The 26,959-nt window shown below is 43.2% G+C and overlaps 1 protein-coding gene across 1 annotated transcript; it reads left to right on the top strand.

Moving 5' to 3' along the window:
- Slc7a9 (solute carrier family 7 member 9) lies at positions 1-26,615 on the top strand. The gene is made up of 13 exons (XM_047527400.1): positions 1-313; positions 2,073-2,220; positions 2,499-2,741; positions 3,174-3,299; positions 3,550-3,649; positions 4,416-4,460; positions 4,982-5,105; positions 5,901-6,004; positions 15,807-15,903; positions 16,861-17,010; positions 22,123-22,297; positions 24,143-24,254; positions 26,072-26,615. Exons 1-12 carry the CDS (start codon positions 227-229, stop codon positions 24,205-24,207), a joined length of 1,464 nt encoding a protein of 487 aa, XP_047383356.1. The 5' UTR covers positions 1-226; the 3' UTR covers positions 24,208-24,254; positions 26,072-26,615.
- Positions 26,616-26,959: the final 344 nt, after the last annotated feature.

Below are 26,959 nucleotides of genomic sequence, written 5' to 3'. Positions count from 1 at the left end.
CTCATTTTTAATCCTGGGACTGAGCAAACTGTCCCTAAGGGACTGGCCCCTATTCTCTCCTGAGACAGGAGTAAATGATTTGCTTTGGGAGTCAGATCCCACTGCCCAGATGCACTAGTCCAGATGAGCCCTTGCTGAGCTTCCCTTTGCATCTTGTCTACTTTTGCTGAATCAAGATTCGGCCCATGCCCTCCTTGCAGCCTCCTGGGACAAGCAGGAGGAAAAGATGGGGGAGACAAGCCTGAGAAAACGGAGAGAGGATGAGAAGTCAATCCAGAGTAACGAACCCAAGACTACAAGTCTCCAGAAAGAGGTAAGAGTGTGTGTGTGTGTGTGTGTGTGTGTGTGTGTGTGTGTGTGTGTTGTAGGGGAGGTTGTCAGGTCTGAATGAGGGGCAGGCAGCAAGGACCAAAGCCCCTACTGACCCCTAGTAAGCAACCAAAAGATAGGATTTTTGATTTGCAAAGTGCATCTTAAAACGAACAGCTCTCTGGACTTACCTCTTGTGGGTGCGTGAACTAGCATACTCCTCTGAAGTTTATACATGAAGTTCATGTACGTGCTTCCATGCACTGGGCAAGCATGTGGAGGTTCCAGTATTTGCTCAAATGGGTGGCCTTTACCAGGCAGTCAGAGAAGGTCTTCTGATGTTGAGTTTCCTCTATAGTGTCTCCGCCAAATATCTGATCCTCACATGCTTGAACATCTGTAGTGGAGAGAGTTGTAGGACCTCCAGCAGCTGCCCACTCTGTCTTGGAACAGTCCAGCAAGGCAGGAGCCAGGAACTCGCAGCAACACTCTCCCTCTCTGCCAGTCTCAGGACTGATTCCAGTGATGTCCCCCCGGAACCCTGTGGCCCTTCAGCCACACAGCACACCTAAACAAACCCCAGGCACGTTCTAAACTCATTTGGACAGCAATAGGTGGAATGGCTGACCGTGTCCAAATCAGAACCCAGCAAGAGAAAGGATTCTGGGATGGGAGTGGGGCAAGAGACATTAGTGAGCAAAACCACCAGCCAGGAGCAGAGGCAGAGGAGGAAGAAGAGGAGGAGGAAGAGAAGAGCTCAGGCTGTCCTGCCATCTTGCTGGGCAGGCCCTGAGGCTGAAGACCCTTCTTGTGTGTGTCAAGTCCTGTGGGCAGCCAGCCTGCACTGGGACCTTCCTCACCCTCTGGGATCTAATCTTGGTCTAACCCGTGCATTGTTCACTACCCACTCTGGAGATCAGGCCTGGGTAGCTTTCAAGGGCTGAAGTTATGAGTAGCAGCTTGAGTTAAGAATTTGTTCCCCTTTATAAAAGCACACCCCTCATTAGCATATAATTTACATAAAGTGAAGCATGCAGATCTTTAGTGCTCAGTTTGAAAAGTTTTGATAAATGCATCACCCCGAAAGCTCCCTCTTGCTCCTTTCAAGGCAGGACCCCTCCACCCCACCCCAATCCTGAATTTCTATTACTGTGGATTCATTTGTGCTGTTCTTGAACTGAATGGGGATGTAATCGTGCAGCATGTGCTTGAGCTGGGTGTTGTTCTTAGAAAGCCCACGCCCTGCCCTACACAATGGCACCACAGGAAGTTTCTCAGTCCCCCAGGGTTTCTGTCCCTGGGAGGTCTCAGTTGCTGACGTGGCTCTTCGGGCCAGGACTCCAAGTGCTGACCACAGTCTGCTTGGTGGAGAAATCCTTTCTATCCTGCCCAGCTAAGTGGTGTCTCCCAGGGGCCTTGGTGCTGACCTGTTTGTTAAATGAGCCTTTCCGGGGAGGGTTGTCTGGGAACTGGTTTGCAGCATGCAACCTGAGCCAGATCTGCCCCACCTGTTAACCCTGGGCAAGAGTAAAACGGGGGTGGCATCGTATCAACACCTCAGGAGGCTGTCGTGAGGATTAATCTTTTCAATACAAGCAAAATCCCGGGAACTGTCCTGCTGTTAGCACAGGGCCAGCACAGGTAGATGTGCCCAGATGTGCCATCCACTGCCCTGGCCATAAATGGGTGTTGGGGGATTGCCCCTGGTTCCTACGACCTCTGGGATGGCAGCATTGACCCTTCTTCCTTCTTGCGCATCCCAGGTGGGCCTGGTCAGTGGCATCTGTATCATCGTGGGCACCATCATCGGTTCTGGGATCTTCATCTCCCCCAAGTCTGTGCTCAGCAACACGGAAACTGTGGGACCCTGTCTCATCATATGGGCAGCCTGTGGGATCCTCGCAACACTGGGTAACAAAGACCCTGCTCACTGTAGACCCCTTCTTGTCAAATGTGGGGACACACACAGCACTCTCTTTGCTGTTGCTGGGTTCACTTTAAATGCACATATGGCAAATACGGGCACACTGGGCTACAACTAAATATCCAGCGGTCCAAACTCTAGGTCGTCTGTCACGAGAGGATGTGGTGAGCCTCTGTGAGCACAGCTCCCCAAGGGAGGGAGGCTCCTTGGGACTAGGGCAACGCCTCCCAAGAGGACCGGGTGACCCTTCCTATCTGTGTTCCAGGTGCTCTGTGCTTTGCAGAACTTGGCACGATGATCACCAAGTCGGGGGGCGAGTACCCCTACCTGATGGAGGCCTTTGGCCCCATTCCTGCCTACCTCTTCTCCTGGACCAGCCTGATCGTCATGAAGCCTTCGTCCTTTGCCATCATCTGCCTCAGCTTCTCTGAGTATGTGTGTGCGCCCTTCTACTCAGGCTGCAAGCCTCCTGTAACTGTCGTTAAGTGCCTGGCCGCAGCTGCGATCTGTGAGTACCCGCGGCTGGAGTCCCAGTGAGGGCTAGGAAAGCTGGCACAGGTAGCGATCGGGGACTCTGGTCCCAGCTCCTCCACACCCAGAAAGAGTCCCACTGGGCTCTGGAGGCACTGGTGAGAGTAGGACAGACTGGGCCATTCCTGCTAGTGCCAAGAAGTCCCTGGGCCTGCCAGCGGCTGCTGAGGGCTACCCTGCAGCTCAGCATTCTTGGCACAGGGCCGGCTGCTTCTCCATCATCCTCTGGGGCAGCCCAGCTGGATGGCAAAGCTCCTTACCAAGTGCATTTTCAACTCCCTTGCTTGGATTTGCCCTCTCTGTGTTCCGCGTGGTGGGGAGGGGACGTGGAAGTGGGAAGTGAGAGACTTCCCAGGGCCTTGGGAAAAACCATAAGCACAGAACGTCACCGGGTTCTGGCCCCTCCCAGTGTTCATCACGACAGTGAATGCCCTGAGCGTGCGACTCGGCAGCTATGTGCAGAATTTCTTCACGGCAGCCAAGCTGGTGATCGTGGCCATCATCATCATCAGTGGACTTGTCCTCCTGGCTCAAGGTGAGCGGCAGCAGGGCGGGAGGGTGGGCGCGGCCCCAGCACACGCCTCCTTTTCTTTGGAAACAGTCCTGCACAGGAGTGTGCGTCTGAGCCTGGCAGGAATGCACAGAAAGAAGCTGTAGGTGGCTGGCTCCTCAGTTTGTTTTATAACCTGGGGTCACGAGTCGTGTCCTTCTTTTTCATAGAGGGGAGTGCAAAGTCGAGATGTGGTCAGCTGACACCCACTCTCCACTGTTTCGATTAATTACAGGAAATACAAAGAATTTTGAAAATTCTTTCGAGGGCACGAAAGTATCTGTGGGAAGCATCACTCTGGCATTTTACAATGGACTCTGGGCGTATGACGGCTGGTAAGGCCCTCCTGAGATGTCCTAAGTCTGCTTTGATTCAACTCTCATGGAAAACGAAGGCCTCTCCTTTCTGGGGTTTGGTGGGACTCTAAAACTCACCTTTACATTTCCCTTTGGTATAGCTCCCGATCCCTGACCTTTCTATCGCCTGAGACCCCAGGGACACCAATCACCTGCCTCTTTCCTAGTCCTGGACACGGCACTAGCCCTGTCCAAGCACCTGGTGGGCAGGTAGTGGTGAGCCCCTTGCAGAATCTTCAGCAGGCAAACAAAAGCTCAGTCGAATGCCAGGCAGCCAGGGCTGCCCTGCACTTGACCAGGCCGAGCATATTCAATGGCACTTCTATTTAAACCTCGAAAATACCAGCTTGTGAGATTATACTTGTGTTGCTTACGGAAGAAGTATGGCCATCCACGCGCAGGCCTGTCCTTTTGGCCTAGCAGTTGTGAGTTTCATCTCCTTTTTAGACAAACAGTCTCTCAGTTTTTTCAAAGTACCCTGGAGACTCACTACTCCTGGACATTCTTGAAAATTCATGTGATTCCTGTGGAGGGCAAAGTCATGACCAACGGACAAACGAGTAGGTCTTGGAAGGGCCACCAGGGCTTCCCAGAAAGAAAGAGCCGGAGCATTCTTGCAGCAGAGCTCTCTGTGGTGGAGAATCGTAAATGAGGCTGACATTTATTACTGTGTGTTTCACAGTCTTAGCCAAGAAAGTCAAGTAACATGTCACCCTTGTTTACTTTTTTTTTTTTCCTCCTCCAGGAATCAACTCAATTATATCACAGAAGAACTTAGAAACCCTTTCAGGTAAGAAAGCAGGGCATGATGTGTGTGAAAGCGAACTTCTCCCCTCCCAGGCAAAGAGTGATGCTGCTTTCTCCCATTATCCCACCACCCAATGCCAGGTTTTGCCTTTTTTGCAGAACTAGGCACAAAACCCAGGGCCTCATGCCAGGCAAGCGCTCTATCCCTGAGCTGCACTCCCAGCCCAGAATATATGCTCCCATACATTCTAATGGGTGCTCATTATGCACCCATTAGAGCTGGCTTTGTTTGGGGCCCTGGAATGGTCACTAAGGGGAAGGAAGAACTTGAACTCCCTTTATCTCTGGCTCATTTTACTTTAAACAATTGAATTTGACTGCTCTGGGGTGTAAGAGGGAAAATTCCCATTTGAGTATGTCTCATCGCTGCTGGGGCTGTGCTAACCACATCCCTGGCGTGGGTGGGCTCAGACGTGGAGCAGGTGGAGGGCAGCCAGAGGGAAGAGCTGGACAAAAATGACAGTCTTACCTGACCCTATGTCCCCATGTCACCGTCCCTCCCAGAAACCTGCCCCTGGCTATTGTCATTGGGATCCCTCTGGTGACAGTGTGCTACATCCTCATGAACATTGCCTACTTCACTGTGATGACCCCAACGGAACTCCTGCAGTCCCAGGCGGTGGCCGTGGTGAGTGCTGGTGAGAAGGGGCTGTGGTTTGTGAGAAGGAAAAGTCATTCAGGAGACCGGGGGACTGAACAGATCAGGAACCTACCCACCTGAAGGGAGAGGCCTGGAATTAGGGAGATTGTCAGCAGGTGGTGGGCTTTTCCTCCCTAGCTCCCTAGTTGCCCAGGTATGGGGGCAGCATGTGGCTGGAGGGCAGGGCTGGATTGAACCAAATTTGGGGTTTGACAGACAAAAGGAAGCAGAGGAGGAATGCTGAAGGAAGTGATTATAATGACTGGACTGTGGGAGGTTGAGCTGAGCAAGAGGGGAAGGCAGGATGAGAGGTGGCGGGCACCAGGGACTGGAAACGTGGGCGGGGTCATGCGCTGGAGGCCATGTGGATTGGCGGCCCAGGAAATGAGTTAGAAACAGAGGAGGAGGTGATGGGGCTCGGAGTATGGAGTAGATGCAGTTTTGTTTAACGATGAGGTCGCTAACCAGGAGAACCGTGGCTGAGGTGGGGGGAGGGCAAGGTCATTTTGAATGAGGGGTCAAGGGCGCTCCTACTCGGCTGGACAGTGGGATGACTAAGAACGATGCCCGAGGTGGTTGGTCAGCGACTTCTGTCACCACCCAAATCTTGAGATACTCCCAAGAGGATTTCCACCTCCCGCTCCAGTAGAGTGAGTCCCAGAGGCTGTGCCCAACGAGGAGAGGGGGACCTGGGTCTTCTGGGAGGGCACAGTAGCTCTTTTGGACCAGCGGCTCCCGGAGGCCGTGGAAGATCCTCAAGATTCATTTTGCTTCCCCTGCCAGACATTTGGTGACCGCGTTCTCTACCCCGCCGCGTGGGTCGTTCCGCTTTTTGTGGCGTTTTCGACCATCGGCGCTGCGAATGGGACCTGTTTTACAGCGGGCAGGTAGGGGACCCCCCAGTCACCCTCTCCTGGGCTGGGGAGGGCTCAGCCCAGCTGATTCCACACTTGAAGTCCTAGATCCCTGGGGCTCAACCAGGCTAACCTCTCGTGGCCTAAGTAGGATCTGGAAGCCACAGAAGGGAAGGGGCTTGATCCCACACAGCACCCCGGCAAACCTGCACGATGGGGTCGGATGTGGCTGCCCTCAGCCCCAGCACTGTCACCTCAGTTTATCCCAAATGAGGGGGGGGGGCAATGCTGCCAACTCAGCCCAGGCAGAGGGAAGTGACAGTGGGTGAGTGAGGCAGGGGTTTCTGCATGGTATTCTTTATCTTGTATTTTTTCACTGTTTTTCTTCATTTTAATATACATGCAGATTTGACCTGGAATTATCAAACTTTCCCGTAAATGGCCAGAAATTAATATTTTAGGTTTGCAGGCCATGTAAGTCTCCATCACAACTCCTCAGCTCAGTCTTTGCAGCACAAAAAGCAAAAAGCTATGGTTATATCCTGATAAAACTACAGATAAACAGGTGGAGTTTGCCAACACTCTAGACCCAGTTTCAACAGCTGTGTTGCAGCTTGATGTAACAAATCCTCCACTCACAGGCTGGGTGTGGGTTGCTTCAGTAAAAACCGCTGCTGAGAACATTCTGGGACATGTCTGTGCCCAGTGTCCAGAAGGGATATATCTCTGAGTGATAGTGCCACATATGGGCCATAGAATCATTCTTTGAATCTATCAGGGTACATATAGGGCTATTCCTCTAACTGTGTTCTTTTTCAAAAGCATTTCAGGGGCTGGGGTTGTGGCTCAGTGGTAGAGCACATGGCTAGCATGTGTGAGGCACTGGGTTTGATCCTCAGCACCACATAAAAATAAAGGTGTTGTGTCCATCTAGAACTAAAATATTTTTTAAAAAAGCATTTCAGGATGGGGGATGCAGATGGGTGATAGAGCTCTTGCCTTGCATGCATGAGGCTTGAGGTTCTAACTCCAGCAGAGTGAAACAAAACAAAACAAAAAACCTCAAACCACAAAAAACTAATCTAGATTCTTTGTATTTCTATATAAAATTTATTTATTTTTTCTTGGTACTGGGGAGTGAACCCAGGGGCACTTAACCACTGAGCTGCATCCACAACCCTTTTTTATGTTTTTTTATTTTGAGACAGGGTCTCACTAAGTTGCTTAGGGCCTCATGCTAAGTAGCTGAGGCTAGCTTTGAACCTCCTGCGTCAGCCTCCTGAGTTGCTGGGATTACAGATGTGTGTCACTGCACCCACTTTCTTTTATTTCTAATTGACAAAAATGGTATATATTTATGGGATACAAGGTGATACATTTATAAATTGTGAAATGGGCAAATTAGGTTAGTTAACACCTCATCTCACATACTTACCATTTCTTTGTGATGAGAACACTTAAAATCCATTCTTAGCAACCTTGAAGTATATGTTGTTATTATTTTGCAGCACAGAAGATTGAACCCAGGGCCTCACACATGCTAGGCAAATGCTTGAGTCCTGAGCTACACCCAGCCTAACATGTACTTTATAATTAACTATAGTTTCCTTGTGTGCCATAAATCACCAGAACTTTCTCCTCCTGAAACTGTACCTTTTCCCTGCCCATGCACCACATCCCCAGCTTCTGATAACCTCTATTCTACCTTCTACCCCTGTGAGTTCAAATTTTCAGATTCCGTGTATACATGAGATCACGTGATATTTGCCTTTCTGTGCTTGGCTTATTTTACTTAGTACAATGATTTCCAAAGTCATCCATGTTGTTGTAAATGATAGAATTTTGTTTTTAAAGTATTCCATTGTGTATTTAGAGCACATTTATTTTTATCCATTTGTGTTGATTGCCACTTAGGCTGTTTCCATATTTTGGCTATTGTGAATAATGCTACCATGTGTATACATCTCTCTTAACATACTGATTTTAGTTCCTCTGAATATATATACCCAGAAATGGGATTGCTAGCTCATACGGTAACTTTACTTTCAGTTTGTTGAGGAACCTCTATACTGTCTTTCAAGAAGGCTGTATAAAATTACATTCCCACCAACAGCGTATACGGGGTCCTTTTTCTCTGCATCTTTGCCAACACTTATCTTTCATTTTTTGGGCAAATAACCATTGTACCAGGAGTGAGGTGATATCTTCATTGTGGTTCTGGTTTTCATTTCTCTGATTAGTGATGCTGAACATTTTTTCCCTGTAGACCTGTTGGGTCTTTTGCACGTCTTCCTTTTTTTTTAGTTGTTGATGGACCTTTATTTTTCATTTTATATGCAGTGCTGAGAATCAAACCCAGTGCCTCACACATGCTAGGCAAGTGTTCTACCACTAAGCCACAACCCCAGCCCCAGCACGTCTTCTTTTTGAACACATATCTGTTCAGGGCCTTCGCCTGTTTTTATTTTTTAATTTTTGTAGTTGTAGATGGACAGATTGCTTTTATTTTATTTGTTTATTTTTATGTGGTGCTGAGGATCGAACCCAGTGCCTCACACATGCGAGGCAAGCGCTCTGCCATGGAGCGACAGCCCCAGCCCTTTTGCCCGTATTTAATAGGGTTGTTTTCTTGTAACTGAGTGTTTGAGTTCCTTTCATGTTTTGAAGATAAGCCCCTTAACTGATGTATAATCTCCAACCGGAAGGAGGTCTCTCCGCTGTTGGTTTCCTCTGCCATGCAGCTTTTTACTGTGATGTAACCCAGCTTGTCCAGTTTTGCTTTTGTTACCTGTGCTTTGGGGTCATATGCAAGAAATCATTGCTGGCACCAATGCCTGGTAGCTAATCTGTTGTTTTCTTCTAGTAATTTTATGGTTTCAGGTCTTGCTTTTAAGTCTTTGGTCCATTTTGATTTGATTCTTGTATAAAGGGTAACAAAAGGGACCGATTTTGATTCCTCTGTATGTAGATAGCCAGTTTTCCTATTTCTATATGATATTAGGATAAGCTTGCCAATTTCTAAAAAAAAGTCTTTGAGAATTTTGATCTGGGCTGTGTTGGCTTATTTCACTTAGCATAATGATTTCTAAAGCCATTTATGTTGTTGTAAATGATGGAATTTGAATTTGGGAAAGGCTGCCATCTTGTAAGTATTGATTCTTTGAGGTCCTAGGCATGAATTGTCTGTTTTCTTCATTTTTTTCAAAAATGTTTTGAGTAGCTTTTTATTTAATTGTAGATGGACACAATACCTTTATTTTATTTATTTATTTTTATGTGCTGAGGATCAAACCCAGTGCCTCACACATGTGAGGGAAGCGCTCTACCACTGAGCACAACTCCAGCCCCTTAAGTAGCTTTTAATATATAGTTTTTGCACCTCTTTGGTCACATTTATTCCAAAGTACTTCATATTTTTATGCTATTATAAATGCATTTTAAAATTTTAAAAAGTTGTTTCCAATAGTTTTTTTTTTGGCACTGGGGATTGAACTCAGGGGCACTCGATGACCGAACCACATCCCCAGCCCTATTTTTATATTTTATTTAGAGACAGGATCTAAGTTACTTAGTGCCTTGCTTTTGCTGAGGCTGGTTTTGAATTCATGATCCTCCTGCCTTAGCCTCCTGAGCCACTGGGATTACAGGCGTGTGTCACTGTGCCAGGCTAGTATATATATTTTTAAGAGCTCATCATGTTGTTCTAAGTGACAGAATTTTTTTTTAAGGCTGAATAGTATTGATCTGTTAAAACCTCACCCTTGTAATTGTACAATCCAGCTATTTTTTTAACATGACAGTAGAATGTATTTTGAAAAATTATACATACATAGAGTATAACTTACTCTATTTAGGATCCTACTCTTGTGGTTGTACATGATGTAGAGTTACCCTGGTATAGTGTATTCAAATACAAAACTAGGAAAGTTATGTCCAATTAACCCTACTGTCTTTCCTATTCCCCTCCCCACTCCCTTCCCTTGGTTTCTCTTTGTCTAATCCTATGGTTTTTTTAATATTTCCCTCCCCACCCCTTTTTTGGGTTAGCATCCACAAATCAGAGAGAACATTTGGCTTTGGGTGTTTTGGGATCGGTTTATTTTGCTTAGCATGATATTCTCCAGTTCCATCCATTTACCAGTAAATGATGTTATTTCATTCTTCTTTATGGCTAAGTAATATTCCATTGTGTATGTATACCACATTTTCTTTATCCATTCATCCACTAAAGAACTCTTAGGTTGTTTCCATAGCTTGGCTATTGTGCAACTCGGCTATTTTGGTTGATCTGTAAAGCAGTTCCAATTCTAGAACACACTCATCACCCCAAAAAGTTCCCTCATGCTTAAGTACAGTTACTCTTTTGCAGTGCTGGGGACTGAACCCAGGGTCTTGTGCTTGTGAGGAAAGCACTCTACCAACTGAGCTATATCCCCAACCCTAGTACAGTTACTCTTTACTTCAACCTCCATCTCTAGATAGATATGCTCTCTCTGTAACCTTGCTTTTTCTAGACAGTTCATCTAAATGCTATCATTTGCAGCTGACTTCTTTCAGGTAGCAAAACGTTTTTGAGGCTCATCATGTTGTAGTATCAGTTCATTCCTTTAATTGCTGAATAGTATTCCATTATATGGATTTACCACTTTTACCCATTCACCAGTTGATGAACAAATGAATTAACTAGTTATGCAGTGCTGCTGTGAACATTTACGTGTTCTTTAAAAGTTTTTTAGTTGTAGATGGACACAGTACCTTTATTTTATTTATTTATTTTTATGTGGTGCTGAGGACCAAACCCAGTGCCTCACACATGCTAGAAAGGCACTCTACCACGCAGCCACAACCACGGCCCTATATGTGTTTTAGTATGGACAAACATTTTCATTTCTCTCTGGTAAACTTCTAGGAATAGAGTTGCTGGGTCATATATTAACTTTATGATTAACTTAATTTTTGGTTAAAAGAAAATGCAGATGTTTATTTAAAGCTGTGGAGCTGCCAAGTCTCAGTTGAATTAAATTTTCACTATATAATTTTGTGTTTGGGATGGAAAAATAAGCCACTTATATTTTCAAAGCACTGACATGATAGGCTAGGGTGTAGTTCAGTAAGAGAGGCATGCTTAGCATACACAGGCCTGGGGTTCAATCCTCCAAAAATAAATCAGCCAACCAACCAGCTGGTATGGTACATTAATATTCAACAAGACTTGGTTTATTTTCTTAGTAGTTTACAAAATTATGTTTAACCCTTTCTATTATGCCTATTAAAATATTTAATGACAAAGCAAGTGTAAGAAAATAAAAACAAGATGTATTTTGCCCTTTTGTAAACAATACATCATAAACTAAGACTTTCAAAGAAACTACCAAACTTTTTTAATTTTTATTTTGGTTCATTGTACACAAATGGGGTACAACTCTTGTTTCTCTGGTTGTACACGGAGTCGCACCATTTGCGTAATCATACGTGTGCATAGGGTAATGATGTTTGTCTCATTCTGTTATTTTCCTCCCCAGCCCTCATTTCCCTCTATACCGTCCCTCCTTCCTCCATTCTTGCCTCCCTCCCACCCCGTTATGTATCATCATCCACCTGTCAGAGAGATCATTCGGCCTTTGGTTTTTCCAAGTGGCTGTTTCATTTACATTTGTACAAGCCACGTGTGAGGGTTCCAGTTTCCCCACAGCCTTCAGCAACACGTGGGCTCACCCCCCACCCCAGAGCTGGCACATACTCGGCAGTGCTCTACCACTGACCTACAACTCCCATTTCCCACTCCCCCCATACTTTTTTTTTTTTTTTTTGCGGTGCTGGGGATCGAACCCAGGGCCTTGTACTTGCAAGGCAAGCACTCTACCAATTGAGCTACCTCCCCAGCTGCCCCCCCCCCCATACTTTTTTGAGCATAAAAAGAGTAGGATTTATTCAAGTGAGAAGAGACAGGACTCCTGCAGGGCAAGAAGGGACTCAGTAGGGGTTGCTCTCACTCCTTTTTATTTTTTGAGACAGTCTCACTAAGTTGCTAAGGCTGGCCTTGAACTATTGATCCTCCTGCCTTAGCCTCCCAGGTATCTGGGATTACAGGTGTGTGCCCAGCATAAATGTGAATGTTTTACATCCAAGGATTCAACCAACCATAGATCAAATATGTTCAGAAAAAAAATGTATCTGTATTGAACATGTACAGACTTTTGTCATTATTATGTCTATACAGTATAACACCGATTTACATAGCATTTAAACTGCACTAAGTATTATAGAGATGACTGAAAGTCATCTTGACTGAAAGTAAGTATATGCGGGGATGTGGGATGTGTGCAGATGGTATGCAAACAATACGTCTGATGTAAGGGAACGGAGCCTCTGAGCATTTTGGAATCTGCAGGGGTCCTGGAACCAATCCCCCAAGGATCCAGAGGGATGACCATATATAATTTTTGAGGGGGGAATGAGAAATGGGGTCTCACTATGTTGCCTAGGCTGGTCTTGAATTCTTGGGCTCAAGTGGTGCTCCCATCTTCACCTCCCAAGTAGGGGGGCTACAGGTGCGCGCCACTGCACCTGGTTGTATATAATTTTTATGAACAAAATCTAAGAATTTCCCACGATGGCTTTGTTTTAGTCAGCTTTTTAGCTGCTGTGACCCACAGACCTGACAAGAACAATTTTAGGAGGAAAAGTTTATTTGGGGGCTGTTTCAGAGTCCTCAGTCCACAGGTAACTATTTCTTGGGGCTCAAGGTGAGGCAGAACATCATGGCGGAAGGGTGTGGCAGAGGAAAGGAGCTCAGGGCACCAGGAAGCAGCTCAGCTCACAAAACATATACCCTTAAGGCATATGTCCACCATTGGTGTCCCAATGACCACCTCCTCCAGCCACACCTGCCTACCTACAGTCACCACTCATTAATCCCTATCAGGGGATTAACACACTGGGTTAAAGCTCTCATAACCCAGTCATTCACCTCTGAACCTTGCGTTGTCTCACATATGAGCTTTTGGAGGACACCTGTATCTAAACCACAACAGGCTTAAATTTTTATCTCACATGAATGAACCTTCTTTCTGCCTTCCAATATGATTTAAGTGCTGACCTGTGCTTTCCCCTAGCATTCTACTTTAGCTCTTTGATCAGTGTGGAAAGTAGTTTGAGGTGAGGCCTGTCTCCCTTTTTTTTTCAAACCTTTACCTGTCATTCCAATATTTTTTATCCTTTCTTTCCCTTACTGGTTAGAATTGCCACTATTATCATTCCCATATGTTCCTGGTTCACTTGGTCTGATAGGTTCTTTTCTGTGCTTTTATTGTATTTATGAGAACATTCTATAGCTTTGCAGTGTGAAATCTGGTAGGTCTAGGACCACCATGCCAGACTTCTCGCCTATTCACTATAGAGGCACTTAGGCTTTGTCCAGGTGCATTCTGATTGTGTGGAACTGATATATTTATGGAGAACTAAAAAATTGAAAGTGAGCACACAGTATTCTTTTGTCTCCCTTCAGGTCAACTCCTTCCTGCCTGTTTCCACTGCCCTTTTCTGGAAATCAACTTAAAAACCATGTTGGTATCATTTCAAAGTTCAAGTGTGTATTTCTAAATGAATGGGTCTTTTTGGCCTTTGTATTCCTGACAACTAGTCTCACTTCCTCCTGGTCTCAGCATGTGGTCTTTATGGCATCAGTTCTTTGAAGTTTAGAGCTTGTTTTGTTGGCTCACTAAAGAGTTCATTGCTACAGTCTTGAAAATAGCGTTTCTAGAACTGTCTCTAGATTTTTATATCATCAAGTCTGCGATTTGTACTGTTCCAACTGCCCACTTTAACAGCCTTTGCCAAGATTTCCCTTCTGTTTCCAGGGCACCTGGTTTTTGTCATCCTTCTTATCACTTCTTGGTGTTGTGTTCTTTTTTTCCCATAGGAACTATCTGCTTAACACCTTCAACCCTCTTTTGTCTGCTATTGCTGCATCAGCTATCCTGAGGCTGTTTTTGGTCATGTCCCATCCTTTTTTATCAACCTGTCAGTGTCACTGGGCTCTCTGAACAAATCCAGAGTCTCTAGTAACTGAATGTGTTTACATTTCAAGTGATTGCTGATGCAACTGAATGAATTTCTAACATATTTCTATGTGTCTTCTTGGCTTCGAAATAATCTTATGAAGTTGTTATATCTAGTAAATTTCTTTAGTCCTATTATTCTTCTGATGTGAAAGTTATACATCTATTCTTTTAATGACCACCCTAAAATAGAACATGAGTGTCTAGGATAGTATCAGTATTTCAGTTCTCTTCCCTCTCTTACAACGACTCTTTTCTTCATGTTGTCTAGTACATCAGTTATATCTTATTACACTTCCAAGAAATGTTTGTCAATACAAAAAAAAAAAAAAAAAACCTAGCCCAATATTTATCTACACTACACACTTCTCTTTCCTTAACACTGCTTCTTAAGTCTTTTGTTTTTCCATAGATTCTAATAGTTTCCAGTGAGGATTAGACAGTAAATGTCTCATAGCTTATCTAAAACTGTATTTATTTTGCCATTCATCTCGAATGCTAGTTTAGCTACAGAATTCAAATCTGAAAATGTTTCATCATTTAAAAAATATTCTTATGATATATACTATTGTTCTCATGTTCCAATTCTGTAGTTCATCTCTTAAATTCAGATGCTCTTAAGACTTTGATTTTTCTTTTTCCTTCTACTATAACACATCTGGGTATACTTTGTCTTCTGCAGGACTATGTTCAGTTTGGGGACTCACAGTGGAGTTTTGTTTTGTTTTCTTCGGTGGTACAGGCTGAGGATTGAACCCAGGGCACTCTACCACGGAGCCACATCCCCAGCCCTTTTATTTTTACTGATTCTTTTAGTTATACATGACAGAATTCATTCTGACATAATTGCACAAGCTTGGCATGACAGAGTCTCACTAAGTTGCTCAGGCTGGCCTCAAACTTATGATTCTCCTGCCACAGCTCCCCAGTAGCTGTGCCTGTTTTTCAATTTTATAAAAATTTTATAAAAATCCTCTGCTCTTTGAATTTGCCTTTTCCCCACTCACTGAGGATCATGGTGTCTTCTTACTTTCCCATCCACATTTGCATCTCTCTGTTCTTTGTGCTTACATCTAACTTACAACTTACTTTTTCACTTGTATCTAATTGAATTCTTAATTATGGCAACTTTTCCTTTAGCAATTCTGTGCAGTTTCTCCCTGTTTTCTTTATCTTTTAAACACAGTCTTTCAGATTACTGAACTATCAGTTTTGGGGAGAACTGAGTGCCCATTTTTTTGTCTGCTAATCCACTCTTATTGGTTTTGGGGATTGCACCCAGGGGCAGTCAACCACTGAGCTACGTCTCCAGCCCTTTTTATGTTTCCTTTAGAGACAGGGTCTTGTTAACTTGCTGAGGCTGGCTTTGAACTCACAATCCTCCTGCCTCAGCCTCCCGAGGTACTGGGACTACAGGCAACTGCCGCTGCACCTGGCTAATTCACCCTCAATTTGCTTGACTTTTTTGAATATAGGCCTTCCAGTGGCTTGGCTTTTGCATGCACAAGGCACTTCTGAGTTTGCCTCTGTCCAGTTTGCCCCAGCCACTGGGGTTACTTGACCCTGGACTAGTTTTTACACATTTCTTGCAGTCCTTTCAGGACTCAGAGCAGGCATTTCCTCTTAAAAGGGCCTCCCCACTACCCTCAATTACTCCTCCCAACTCACTCTTCTCCAGAGGACAGATTTCCTCCTGAAGACACCAGTCACCACTCGGTTCCCTTCTCTCTGACCTCGTTAGTGACTCAGTGAGTGCCGCGTGCTTGTTCTTTCAGACTCATTTACGTTGCGGGCCGGGAAGGCCACATGCTTAAAGTGCTCTCCTACATCAGCGTCAGGCGCCTCACTCCTGCCCCCGCCATCATCTTCTATGTAAGTATGAATGCTGCCAGGACACCAGCTACCCTAAAGGGAGAAGTTTCCTCAGTTCAGGTGGTGAAGCCAATCTGCTATTGCTAAACTCCATGGTTTTTAAATGAGGTAGATTCCCTTATTCCTTGACATCACACACACACACACACACACACACACACACACGCACACACACACAAAGACAATTCAATTTACCCGACTTCTCCTTTTTCTGAATTTATCTGTGAAAGACATTGAATCTTCCAAGCTTGTACCTTCCCTACTTCTTATATGCATGTGCATTTGTCTGTTCTGGGTCCCTGGTACCAAGCTTATGAAAGCCCAGTAGGTTACAGGGAGAAGAAAACTTTACAAGGTTCAACAGATAATCATCTCTCACTATGGTCTACTAGTGAGAAAATTTCTTGGAAGTTATGAGGTCTTTGGTTTCTTCCAGTTGGAGTTTCTGCAACTGTTCTGGGTACCCAGAAAGTGCTTACATCCCTGGTTTAGGGCCAGGCCACTCTCCCCAGCTCCAGAGAACCCTCTTCTCCATGACTATGCTCATTCTGAAGATGGGAAACAGGCCCAGATACAGGGCAAGGGCCAGGGCCAGGCAACTAGTGCCTTCAAGATCAGACCTGAGTTTCACAGTGTAGGGGCTCTTGTTCATGAGGAAAACTCTCTGGTAGGTAAGTTAAATTCATTATTCTGAAGGCAGCACAATACACACATTTAATTTGTTTTTCCTTGCTTAAAATCACCCCTTCAAAGACTCAAAAATTGTTCAGTTCTTGTCAGGCTTCAAAGAGAACAGCTGTGGTAGCCACAGTCAGGGTTAGCCCAACTATACAGGGATACCTGGGAAGTTTCTTTCATGTTACAATGTTTATCGGCAGGAAAAACTGTTTATCAGTCTTTTGTGAAGAGATGTTTTTATGTGCTAATGACCTAAGAATTCATTCTTCTTCCTATTAGGGTATCATAGCAACCATTTATATCATCCCTGGTGACATAAATTCCTTAGTTAATTATTTCAGTTTTGCTGCGTGGCTGTTTTATGGGATGACGATTCTAGGACTCATTGTGATGAGGTTCACAAGAAAAGACTTGGAAAGACCTATCAAGGTAAGTTTAGTGCATGAATGTCATAAGCATTTTAAAAATTAATTAGAGACAACTATTGCAAATGCTAGGGCAATCTTTCTCTTTCCAACCTGACTACTCTGTTTTCAGGTATTACATTTTAGAGGGGCGTTCACATCCTACTGCATTTCATATGATAGTTTATGATCCAATTAGCCATTTTTGTCATCCATTTTATTAAGCTGTTAGTAATGCCTGTGACCCATTTCTCTAACCAAAGCAACAAGTCCAGTTCTGACAGTCCCAGCGTCTCTCAGGCTTTCGCTTTTCACACAATGATGGGGGCTCTGGACTGTTCCTGTCCACCTTTACAATCTGCTTTGGGCTCCTTTTCCACTCCCTTGATGGCTGGTGTGCCTACATACCAATGAGAGGAAGCAGAGTTTAATTTAATTCTTACCGTAATAGATAAGCACAGATAACCTGCCTGGAGCCTGGCACCTCTACCTCATTCACAGGTGAGATCAGGGTGGCAGTATAGATTTTTAATCTGCACAAAACCACTCATAAAAACAGAGCCACAAGAACAGCAGAGGGAAAACCCTGTAGCCGCCATCTTCAACAGAAGGGAGGGAATGAAGCATTGCCACAGACCTGACTGGGTGAAGTACCATGAGCCCCAGGGCACACACACCCCAGGAGAGGCTCACTGGATGGGATTCCCGGTAGGAAGATTTGAGAACCAACAGTGGACATTAGAGAGCACGGTTGTGATATCCTAACCCTGCCGCAATCCTAGAAACTCCCCACAAAGCCTCCTTTCCAGAAGGACAGAAGCATCCCTGCACCACTGAAGACATCAGTTACAGCTGGTAGGAACAGAAACCACACTGAGCGGCAAGAACATCGGGTCCCAGGAAGTGGAGCTGGTATACATACCTCCCCACCCCGGAGGGGGCTGCAGAGAGAGCCCATGTTTTGTCAGGACTTCAAAACATCATTTCAAAAACCCAAATAACTTCAGAAATAAAGAGCAAGCAAGAAGAAAGAGAAGGAACAAGATGGCAAAGGATCATGTCAGGAAACGGAGGACATGAAGAAGAAAATGGAAAATTCCAAACAGAATAAAGAGGATTTGAGAAAAAATAAGGAGACAGGAACAAGGAAGTTCTGATACATGTATGATTGCAGTCCCCAAAGGAAAGAATGAAATTAACCAGAATCCTAAAAACTAAGTTGAAAACTATTTCCTCTGTGGGAAGGCTGGCTACAGGGCCGGCTCCACCATTCAACCAGGGTAGTGAAAGGCATGCAGCACATGGAGTGTACTATTACATGAGCCCTCCTGAGCAATCACCTAGAGAATGAACTTCTGGAACCAGAAAGTCATTGGCATAAGGTAAATATACTTAACTACAGAACTGAGGCTAAAGGATGAGAGAACCGTGACAGAAATAAGTAAGACATAAAGTTATATAAACACACACCCTAGGGGTGGGGATGCAGTTCAGTGGTAGAGTGCTTGGCTAGCACATGAGGCCCTGGGTTCAATCCCAGCACTGCCAAAAAAATGAATAAAATAAAAAAATAAAGTAAGCATGATGAAATCAATAACTTTTATGCAAACGAGAGCCAATGTAAAGATAATTTCCTCTCAAACAGAACCACAAAAAACAAAACCACTCATTGGCTTCATAGGAAGTTAGAGCTATAGATAGAAAACTGCATAATACTCCTGAAAGAGTTTCCAAAGGAAATTTGGACAAATGGGAATTCATACATGTTACTGGACAGGAAAACTCAGTATCATAATGATGTCAGTGTTCCCTAAATTAATTTAGATATTTAAATATAGTTTCAACATATAAAAATAAAAACAAAATAAACACATACAATTGCAATAGAAATACCATGGTTTTTTTTTTTTCTGGAGATACATAATTCCTAAGTTCATACCGAAGAACAAATAAGCAAGAATATCCAGGAAAACATTAAATCAAGAGAGCGTTATTAAATATTTAAATATTATGGTGCTATTGCATGAAAACAAATTTCTTTGTAAATTTATAAATTTAGAAAACTCTCCCAGGACTCAAAATCCAGAAGTAATAAGGGGAAAAAATGATAAACAGAACCCTAACAAAGTAAAAAAAAAATTTCATGCCTTTAAAAAAGAAATGTATACATGTAATATAAGGGAAGATCTGCAAGTAATATTACACACACACACAAAGGGTAAAATCATTAACATATAGAGTTCCTGAAGACAGAGATGAGAGATATCAGCATGTGAAAGAAAAATATGGACAACAGATACAAAAAAGACAGTTCAAAGAAAATTGCAATGACACTTAAAAATGTAAACAAAGAAAAAACAACCCAACAAAGCTCAATTTTGCTGCTAATAAGAGAATGCATGCCAAAATTGTAATGAGATACTATTTCTTGCCTATCAGATGGGCAGAAATCCCAGAGCTTGACTCCGTTGGTGGAAGCACGCAGAAGAGTCCTCTCACACATTGCTAGTACAATAAATAGCACAGTCGTCATGGAGGGAAATCTGACAGTCTCTAGCAAATTGACATGTATTTTTTACTCTCTGACCCAGCCATCTCATTTTGAAATGATCTATCCCAAAATGAAACTGGCAGAAATATGAAATATACACAAGGTTCTTTCTCATAGCATTGTTAACAGCAAAAGGTTCAACACAACCCAATGTCAATTAATAGAAGATGGGTTGAATGAACTACAGTATATCCACATAAAGTAGTGTGCAACAGTAAAAGATGAATGATTTCAAAATTTTTGTATTACTATGGCATTACCTCTGTAGTATACTAAAGGAAAAAAGCAAGGTGCAAACCTATTATGCAAGTTGCTATCTTTTATGTAAGAGCAGTGGAAGTTGAATGTGTGTATTCATGTTTGTGCACATGTGCTTATTCCCAAAAAGAAACAATGGAAGAATAAAGCAAATTCAAGAAAAGTAAAAAACTGTAATATTAAAGAATAAAAATGAGGGCTGTGGTTGTGGCTCAGTGATAGAGGGCTTGCTTATTAGCACATGTGAGGCACTGGGTTCCATTCTCAGAGCCACGTATCAATAAGTAAAATAAAGGTCCACTGACAACCGAAAAAATATTTAAAAATAAAATTTAAAAAATGGAATCTAAAAAGGAAAAATGAATCCCTAAAAATTGAAAACAAATGAAGATAAACCTTAGTCTATAACAAGTAGGTGACATAACCAAATAGAGAATTACTAGAACTAATATTAAAAGAATATTAAATAATTATTAGAATTGTACATACTACAATTTAGAATAACCAAACAGTTGATGAAGTTCTTCACTGTAGATAATTAAGATAATAAAGGGAATAGATCTTCTTTTTGGGTTATGTTTTGTGGTTAAAAAGAACTGAAAAAAAAAAAAAAAGTCTTTTTTACTTTTGGTACTGGGGATTGAACCTGGGGTGCTTAATCACTGAGCCACATCCCCAATCCTTTTTTACATTTTATTTAGAAACAGGGTCTTGCTAAGATGCTTAGGGCCTTGCTAAGTTGCTGAGGATGGCTTTGAACTTAACAACCCTCCTGCCTCAGTTTCCTGAGCCACTGGGATTATAGGCATGTGCCACTGCACCCAGCTTACAAAAAGAAAAAATTCTTAAGCTTCATAGTTGTACTTATAATAATACTGGTGTACTTATTTTAAAATGTCTTACAGTTACATTGTAAGATAAAGCAAATGACTAAGATAAAGTTGTTAAGAAATAAGATTTCAGAAACAAGGAAAAAAATACAGGTCTAAATTAAAGGAAGGAAAAAACTCCCATGTAATCTTACGTTTGAACTAAAAGTATCTGTATGAATTCATCAAAATTTTTCCCTTCTTGAAAAAGTATCTGTGTCCTTGTAAAAGAATGAGTACTCCAATTGCCCAAATTACAGTCTTCTAATGCCATTTCTCACTAAAAGGATATAGTTCCCTGCAGAGATGGATGAATCCAGGTCTGGCACATCCTGTCCGACAGAAAACAGGAAAAACTTCCCAAGAGATCTGAGATCACACAGCCAACGTCGGATGGAACATTGAAGAGTGACTACACAGGCTTGGAACTCACAAACATGTAACAGTCCAGGAATTTTTGAGTCTCCACTGGTGGTCTCAAGCACCTGGTCATTCTAAAAATCTAGAAGTAAAAAGAATCAAGTATTTATGCTGCTTTTCCTGTATAAACTGCCATTCAGAATAACCAAATAGTTGAAGTTATTTGCTGTAGACAATTAAGTCTAGAAGGAAAGAGAGAAATATTACCATTTTGCAACCCCTGATGAAATCATGAATTGAGGCAACATCAGCAGTGAGGTTAAAATCATTAAAGCTTTAGTTTTAGTTTTGGTTTACAATGATGAAAAATTAGCAAGAAAGTTACAATGGTGAGGTTGGACTGGTCTCTCTCCACACCTGCTGGTGGATATCAGCACTTCAAAGGTGGGACAATCAGACATTATGTGCCTCCTGAATATCACAAAAGGACATGCACTGCTCCAACTGTGAAGCGTTCTTGCTTCTACATTAGCTGCTTTACAGGATATGGGAGAGAAGAGCAAGTTAAATGACACCTGGAGGAAGCAATCACCAAGCTGGAATTAAACACTATTCAGGTGAAATCATCCACTTCCCCCGGGGAATCAGTGGCAAGATAAAAAAGGAGGGGAGGGAATTCTCTTGTTAAAAACAGGAGGCCTGGGGCTGGGGTTGTGGCTCTGTGGTAGAGCGCTTGCCTGGCATGTGTGAAGCACTGGTTTCAATTCTCAGTGCCTCATATAAATAAATGAATAAAAATAAAGGTCTAGCAACATCTAAAAAATATTTAAAAAATAAAATGAACAACAACAACAAAAAAAAAACAGGAAGTCTTCACTGATTAGAGATGCATACTCAACATTTTACAGTTCCTGTACTGCCTGTTTTAGGAAAAACAAAGCTGGAGTAGATGAAATGACTGGCTAAATTACATAAAAATTCTTGAAACTGGAGGAAGGGTTCAGAGAGTTCATTCTACTCTTTTCTGTTGTTTTTAATGAAAACTTTAAAAAAGAAAATGCACAAGACCAAAAATGACACCTTGCTATCTTGTTTACAGGTGCCCATTTTCATCCCCATCTTGGTGACTCTCATAGCTGTGTTTTTGGTTCTGGCCCCAATCATCAGTAAGCCTGCATGGGAGTATCTCTACTGTGTGGTGTTCATACTGAGCGGCCTTATATTTTACTTCCTTTTTGTCTACTACAAGTTTGGATGGGCTCAGAAAATCTCAAGTAAGTACCAACAGAAGGCCCATTGTGCCACCCTACCTCACCTGTCCTGCTTCCACCCACACTTCCTTATGACAGGATCTCACATGGATAGCAGATTTCACCTCCTCTTCAGAGGACACAAGGTGCTCTTCCCTCTATGCCGCCTCTGGGTCTACCCCCAGTCTCCTTTGTTCCTGTAAATTACTGTTAACAAGCAGGAAGGAAAAGCACCATTTTCTTTTCATTTGTAAAATACACTTAAGAGAAAAATTATCATTCAAACCACTGTTGGGTGATAGTTCCACAGGGTCCAGAATATTCATGTCCTATATCTCATCTTGCCAGATCTGTGTGGCCATCACCTAAGAGGCTCAATGGTATCCCCCGCAAATACCCAAAAAGTAATAGGAGTTAGGACAGGGAATTGGGACAAGGGCCTGAGCCTTCCCATGCTGAGGTCACATCTCATGTCAGGATTCTGCATCCTTATCCTCATTATTTTGGACAAGAGTTGGTTAAAAATTTAGCTATGTTAGCCTCTTTTGGTTCTAAAAAGAAAGCACTGTGCAAAAATGTATCAAAAGAAAATTCTGAACTTACCTATTTCTTAAACTCTGTAACTACATTCATTTGCCAGTGTTTCATCTTATATAGCAGATGCAATGGTAAGAAACCCCACTTGCCTTCAAAGCCACCTGAGCATCCTCACCAGGCAGTGAGGTGATCAATGGCCTGTTTTCTTCCCTATACTGGGAGTCTCTTTCAGACCAGAACTGGGCTGTGTACAGTGTAATCCTGAATCGAGCAGCCTGACATCCAACATTCATTCAATGAGTATATGTGATTAACAACCTAACTCTTCCCTGCAGCTGTTCAGCCTGTCAGAACAGGAAAGAGGCTCACCCCCTCAGGCTTTCCTATGGTTTTTATTTATACAACTGCAAGTTGGGAAGAATACACACAGTATGAAAGAACAGAAGTCAACTGGTTGCCAGGGAAGTTGATTTGGGATTCCAGGTGCAAGTAACAGGGCTCAGCGTGCCTTTTTTTTGGCTTGAGTAAGTCAGAGCCTCTACCCATTTCCTCAGCTGTGGAATCTCGTACCATCACTTACCTGCCAGTTGTGTTTAGAACCAGAGAAAGGCTATTTCCTGTTGGTTAGCAAAGTGGAAACAGCACAACATGGATATTATTTCCACCAAAGTCCTTTTCCTTTCCTGAAACAGCTCCCTTCACCTCCAACCTCTTTATTCCAGTCTCAACCCTAAGCTGAGAAAGACAGGTTGCAGGCACATGACTACAGAAAGGAAAGGAAGTCATTCAGAAAAACAGCCACTCTCTTCATGCTTCTGAAATGAACTTGGGTTTGACCACATTGATGGAGAACCTAGCCAGGATGATGGGCAACCTGATGGTACAAAATGCAACCCGCTTCTCAGCTCTAGGATGCTAAACCAAGTTGCTCCTTCCAAAAACTGATAATATCTCGGGTCAAGGTGGTTAAAAAATAATAATAATAGCCATTTTTATTTTAGACAAAACACAGTCTTAGTGACTTCAGATTGGTCAATGCTTGGTAGTAAATACATACACATACTTGAGTCACTTGTATTTTTTCTGCAGTGTAAATTGGAAGCAAAAAACTATTTAGCTGGTTCCTAATTCTTTAATAGGAAATAATTTCCAAAGAACCAATGCAGCTATCAGGAGAGTTCTGATTAACTCTGAACACCAGTTGTCACCTGAGTGCAGGTCCTAAAAGGTGACCTATCACAAGAGAGTAAGAACAGAATCACTGCTTAGCAGCGACAGGGAGACCTTTTAGTTATGTGTTGCTAACTGCACTTCTTGTGCCTTTTGTCTCAGAGCCAGTGACCATGTACCTTCAGATGCTGATGGAAGTCGTCCCACCAGAGAAAGAACTTGAGTAACAGTTCATTGCTTGTAACCCTGTCAAAGCTGTGATCAATTTATTTTTGTAAGCAATATTTGTGGTTATTTCTTCCTGGTATTTTTCTTAAGGAAAAAATATACCCAGATGTTTATATAATATTATTTTTAGATATCCCTAATTCTCTGGATACAGGTTCCTGATAGAAGTGACAGGTGTTTGCCAAAGTTAAAAGGAGAGGACATCACCTAACAGAAGGCTGATGGCTAGGGAGGGGCTGTATAAAAACCATCACCGTTAAGGTGGCAACTATTTAATAAAGGGTGGGACTGGGGAGAGCCCAGTAATAGAGCACCTGCCTATCGTATGCAAGGCCTTGGATTCCATCCCCAGCACTGCAAGATAAATACATAGATAAATAAAATAAAGGGTGTTCCTTAAACTCATATGATCAATAAGGTCTATTCTGGTGGTATTTTTGCTTTGATTGATATAGATTATTGATATGGATCTTTAAAAAAAATTTGTAAGTACAATTTTTTTCTTCAAATTTTCAGAAAAAAAATACTGTCACTCCTGTATTTAACCTGTGATATACATGATAGGTCTGTGCTGGGCTGGATAATGAGGCCCCACCGCAAAGCTGCCCATCCACCTAGAACACTGAAAGCCCATGTGCTCACAGGGAGCTCCATTCAGGTCAATATCACCTGTTCCCTGACAGCCCCCTAGCTCTTGGTCACCAGCAAGTATGGTGAATGAAATTTTATTTTGCACTTGGTATTCAAGGAAAATACTATTTTAAAAAATGAAAATATGCTGGACACAGTGGCACACATCTATAATCCCAGCAGCTTGGGAGGCTGAGGCAGGAGGACTGCAAATTCAAAGTTAGCCTCAGCAACTTAGCAAGACCCTCCCTGACTCAAAATAAAAAATAAACAAAAATAAAGGCTTGGGGATATGGCTCAGTGGTTAAGTGCCCTGGGTTAAATCCCTGGTACAAGGGGAAAAAAAAAAAAAAAAAAGAAAGAAAGAAAGAAAAAAGAAAAAGAAAAAGTAATATTTCTGTGAGAACACTGAAATTTTATTGATAATATACTGCAAAGGCATTCACATCACAACTGTGTGAGAAATTTTAGAAGCACAGATGAAAAAACTTTTCCCTTGTTTAAGAAATCAGAACATTTTAATAGCAGTACAGAAAAACAATTACGAATCCTTTACATAGTCAGCATCATATGTCCTCCAAAATGTTGTTCAGAGCTTCAAATATTAGCAACTTTGCACGTCTGAAACAAGAAGTTGATATTTAAACATATAGCTCTTCTCCCCCAATATTCCTACTGAGCTACTAGCGAACTGTGAAGAGAACTGGCACCGAGTTTCCTCTGACACAGGCCTGCCATCTGCACTGGGAAGCACTCCTGCAGCTCTAGATCTTGCCATTGTTGTTCACAAAAGACTTCACCCGGCTAAGCGCAGAGGACAGGCAGCCAGTGGGTACCCACTGGATGCTCTCTGGAGGTGCAGGCACCACCCCAAGCCCTCCCTCAGCAGGGGCAGACCTGCACCTACAGAAACTGACACTAACAAGGACAAGCACCAGAGTAGAAATTTGCAGAAGACACCAGATATTTCTGCTTCCTGAAGAGCCTGCCCAATGTAGCCATCTCACTTCATGGGCCAATTTGATAGCTGCCAGCCAACCATGAGAGTCACAGCAGCAGCAAGAACATGCTCCTGGCAGCTCTTCAGGTTGGACCTCATCCTCTTACTGTAGTGCAGTGGTCGGTGCCCATCGCAGAGCCCCTGGGCAGAAAAGTCGGCCTGCCCCAGCAGCACTCTGGGCATGCCCCAGGCAAGGGGAGGCTGTACAATGATCTCAGCATCTTATTTTACAGATGAGAAAAAAGTGAGAGCCAGAATCCTGCTCATGGGACAGCTTGATGAGAGACTTTACCCTCAGTTCAAGCAGTGGCTTATATCCAGGATGTACATGAGATTGCGCATCTGTGCGTCTGGGGTTAAAAAAGAATAAAGCTCTTGAAGGCAGTCACTCGAGAGTGATGTTATATCAGTGTTCTTTTCCACTTCTTGGGAAGCCAATAAACTAATATTGGGATAGGGCTTTAAACTTCTCAACAGCTCACCTTCCCAGCTTTTTGAATAAACAAAGCATGCAGGGTATCCTACATCTATGCCTCTGGGCATCCTACATTTAAGTGGCAGTGACTATACATACTCCTCCTAAGAACCTGGTGACCCCAGGTGCCACAACCTTTCCCAGGGATGAAATCATGCAAGTATTCAGGGCTCACCTCATTCAGGTGTTCTCATAGTTACTCCCAGGCACTGTGCACATCCCTTTTAAGTGTCCAAAAAAAGAAAACTTTGTCCCATTTGCCCAGGACTCTGCAAGCCCAGGGGGCAATTTAGAACCAGAAGTGTCACCTTCCAGAAAGCCCTGGTTCTTGTTGATCTTCCTAAGGCAATCCCATACTGTCTTTGTGAAAAGAAATCAACTTGCTTGGTAGCTATCAAGATCTGGAGAATACTGAAAGTATCAGTACCTGTATGCAGTGATGGTGAATCCTGACTAACTCAATCAAGCTTGGAGGGCTCTGTTAAGCAGCTGCTGAACATGAATTTGTAAGATGGAAGCCTCATATGCCTAAGATCAGGTTTTAAGCAATGTACATAGTGCCTAAATAAAAAAAAGAAGTGGACTAAAGCTGGGCACGGTGGTGCATGCCTATAATCCCGGTGGCTCAGGAGGCTGAGGCAGGAGG

Source organism: Sciurus carolinensis, chromosome 16, assembly GCF_902686445.1.
Source record: "Sciurus carolinensis chromosome 16, mSciCar1.2, whole genome shotgun sequence".
In the NCBI taxonomy this organism is placed as follows: domain Eukaryota; kingdom Metazoa; phylum Chordata; class Mammalia; order Rodentia; family Sciuridae; genus Sciurus; species Sciurus carolinensis.
This window is presented reverse-complemented; position numbering and strand designations above follow the sequence as displayed.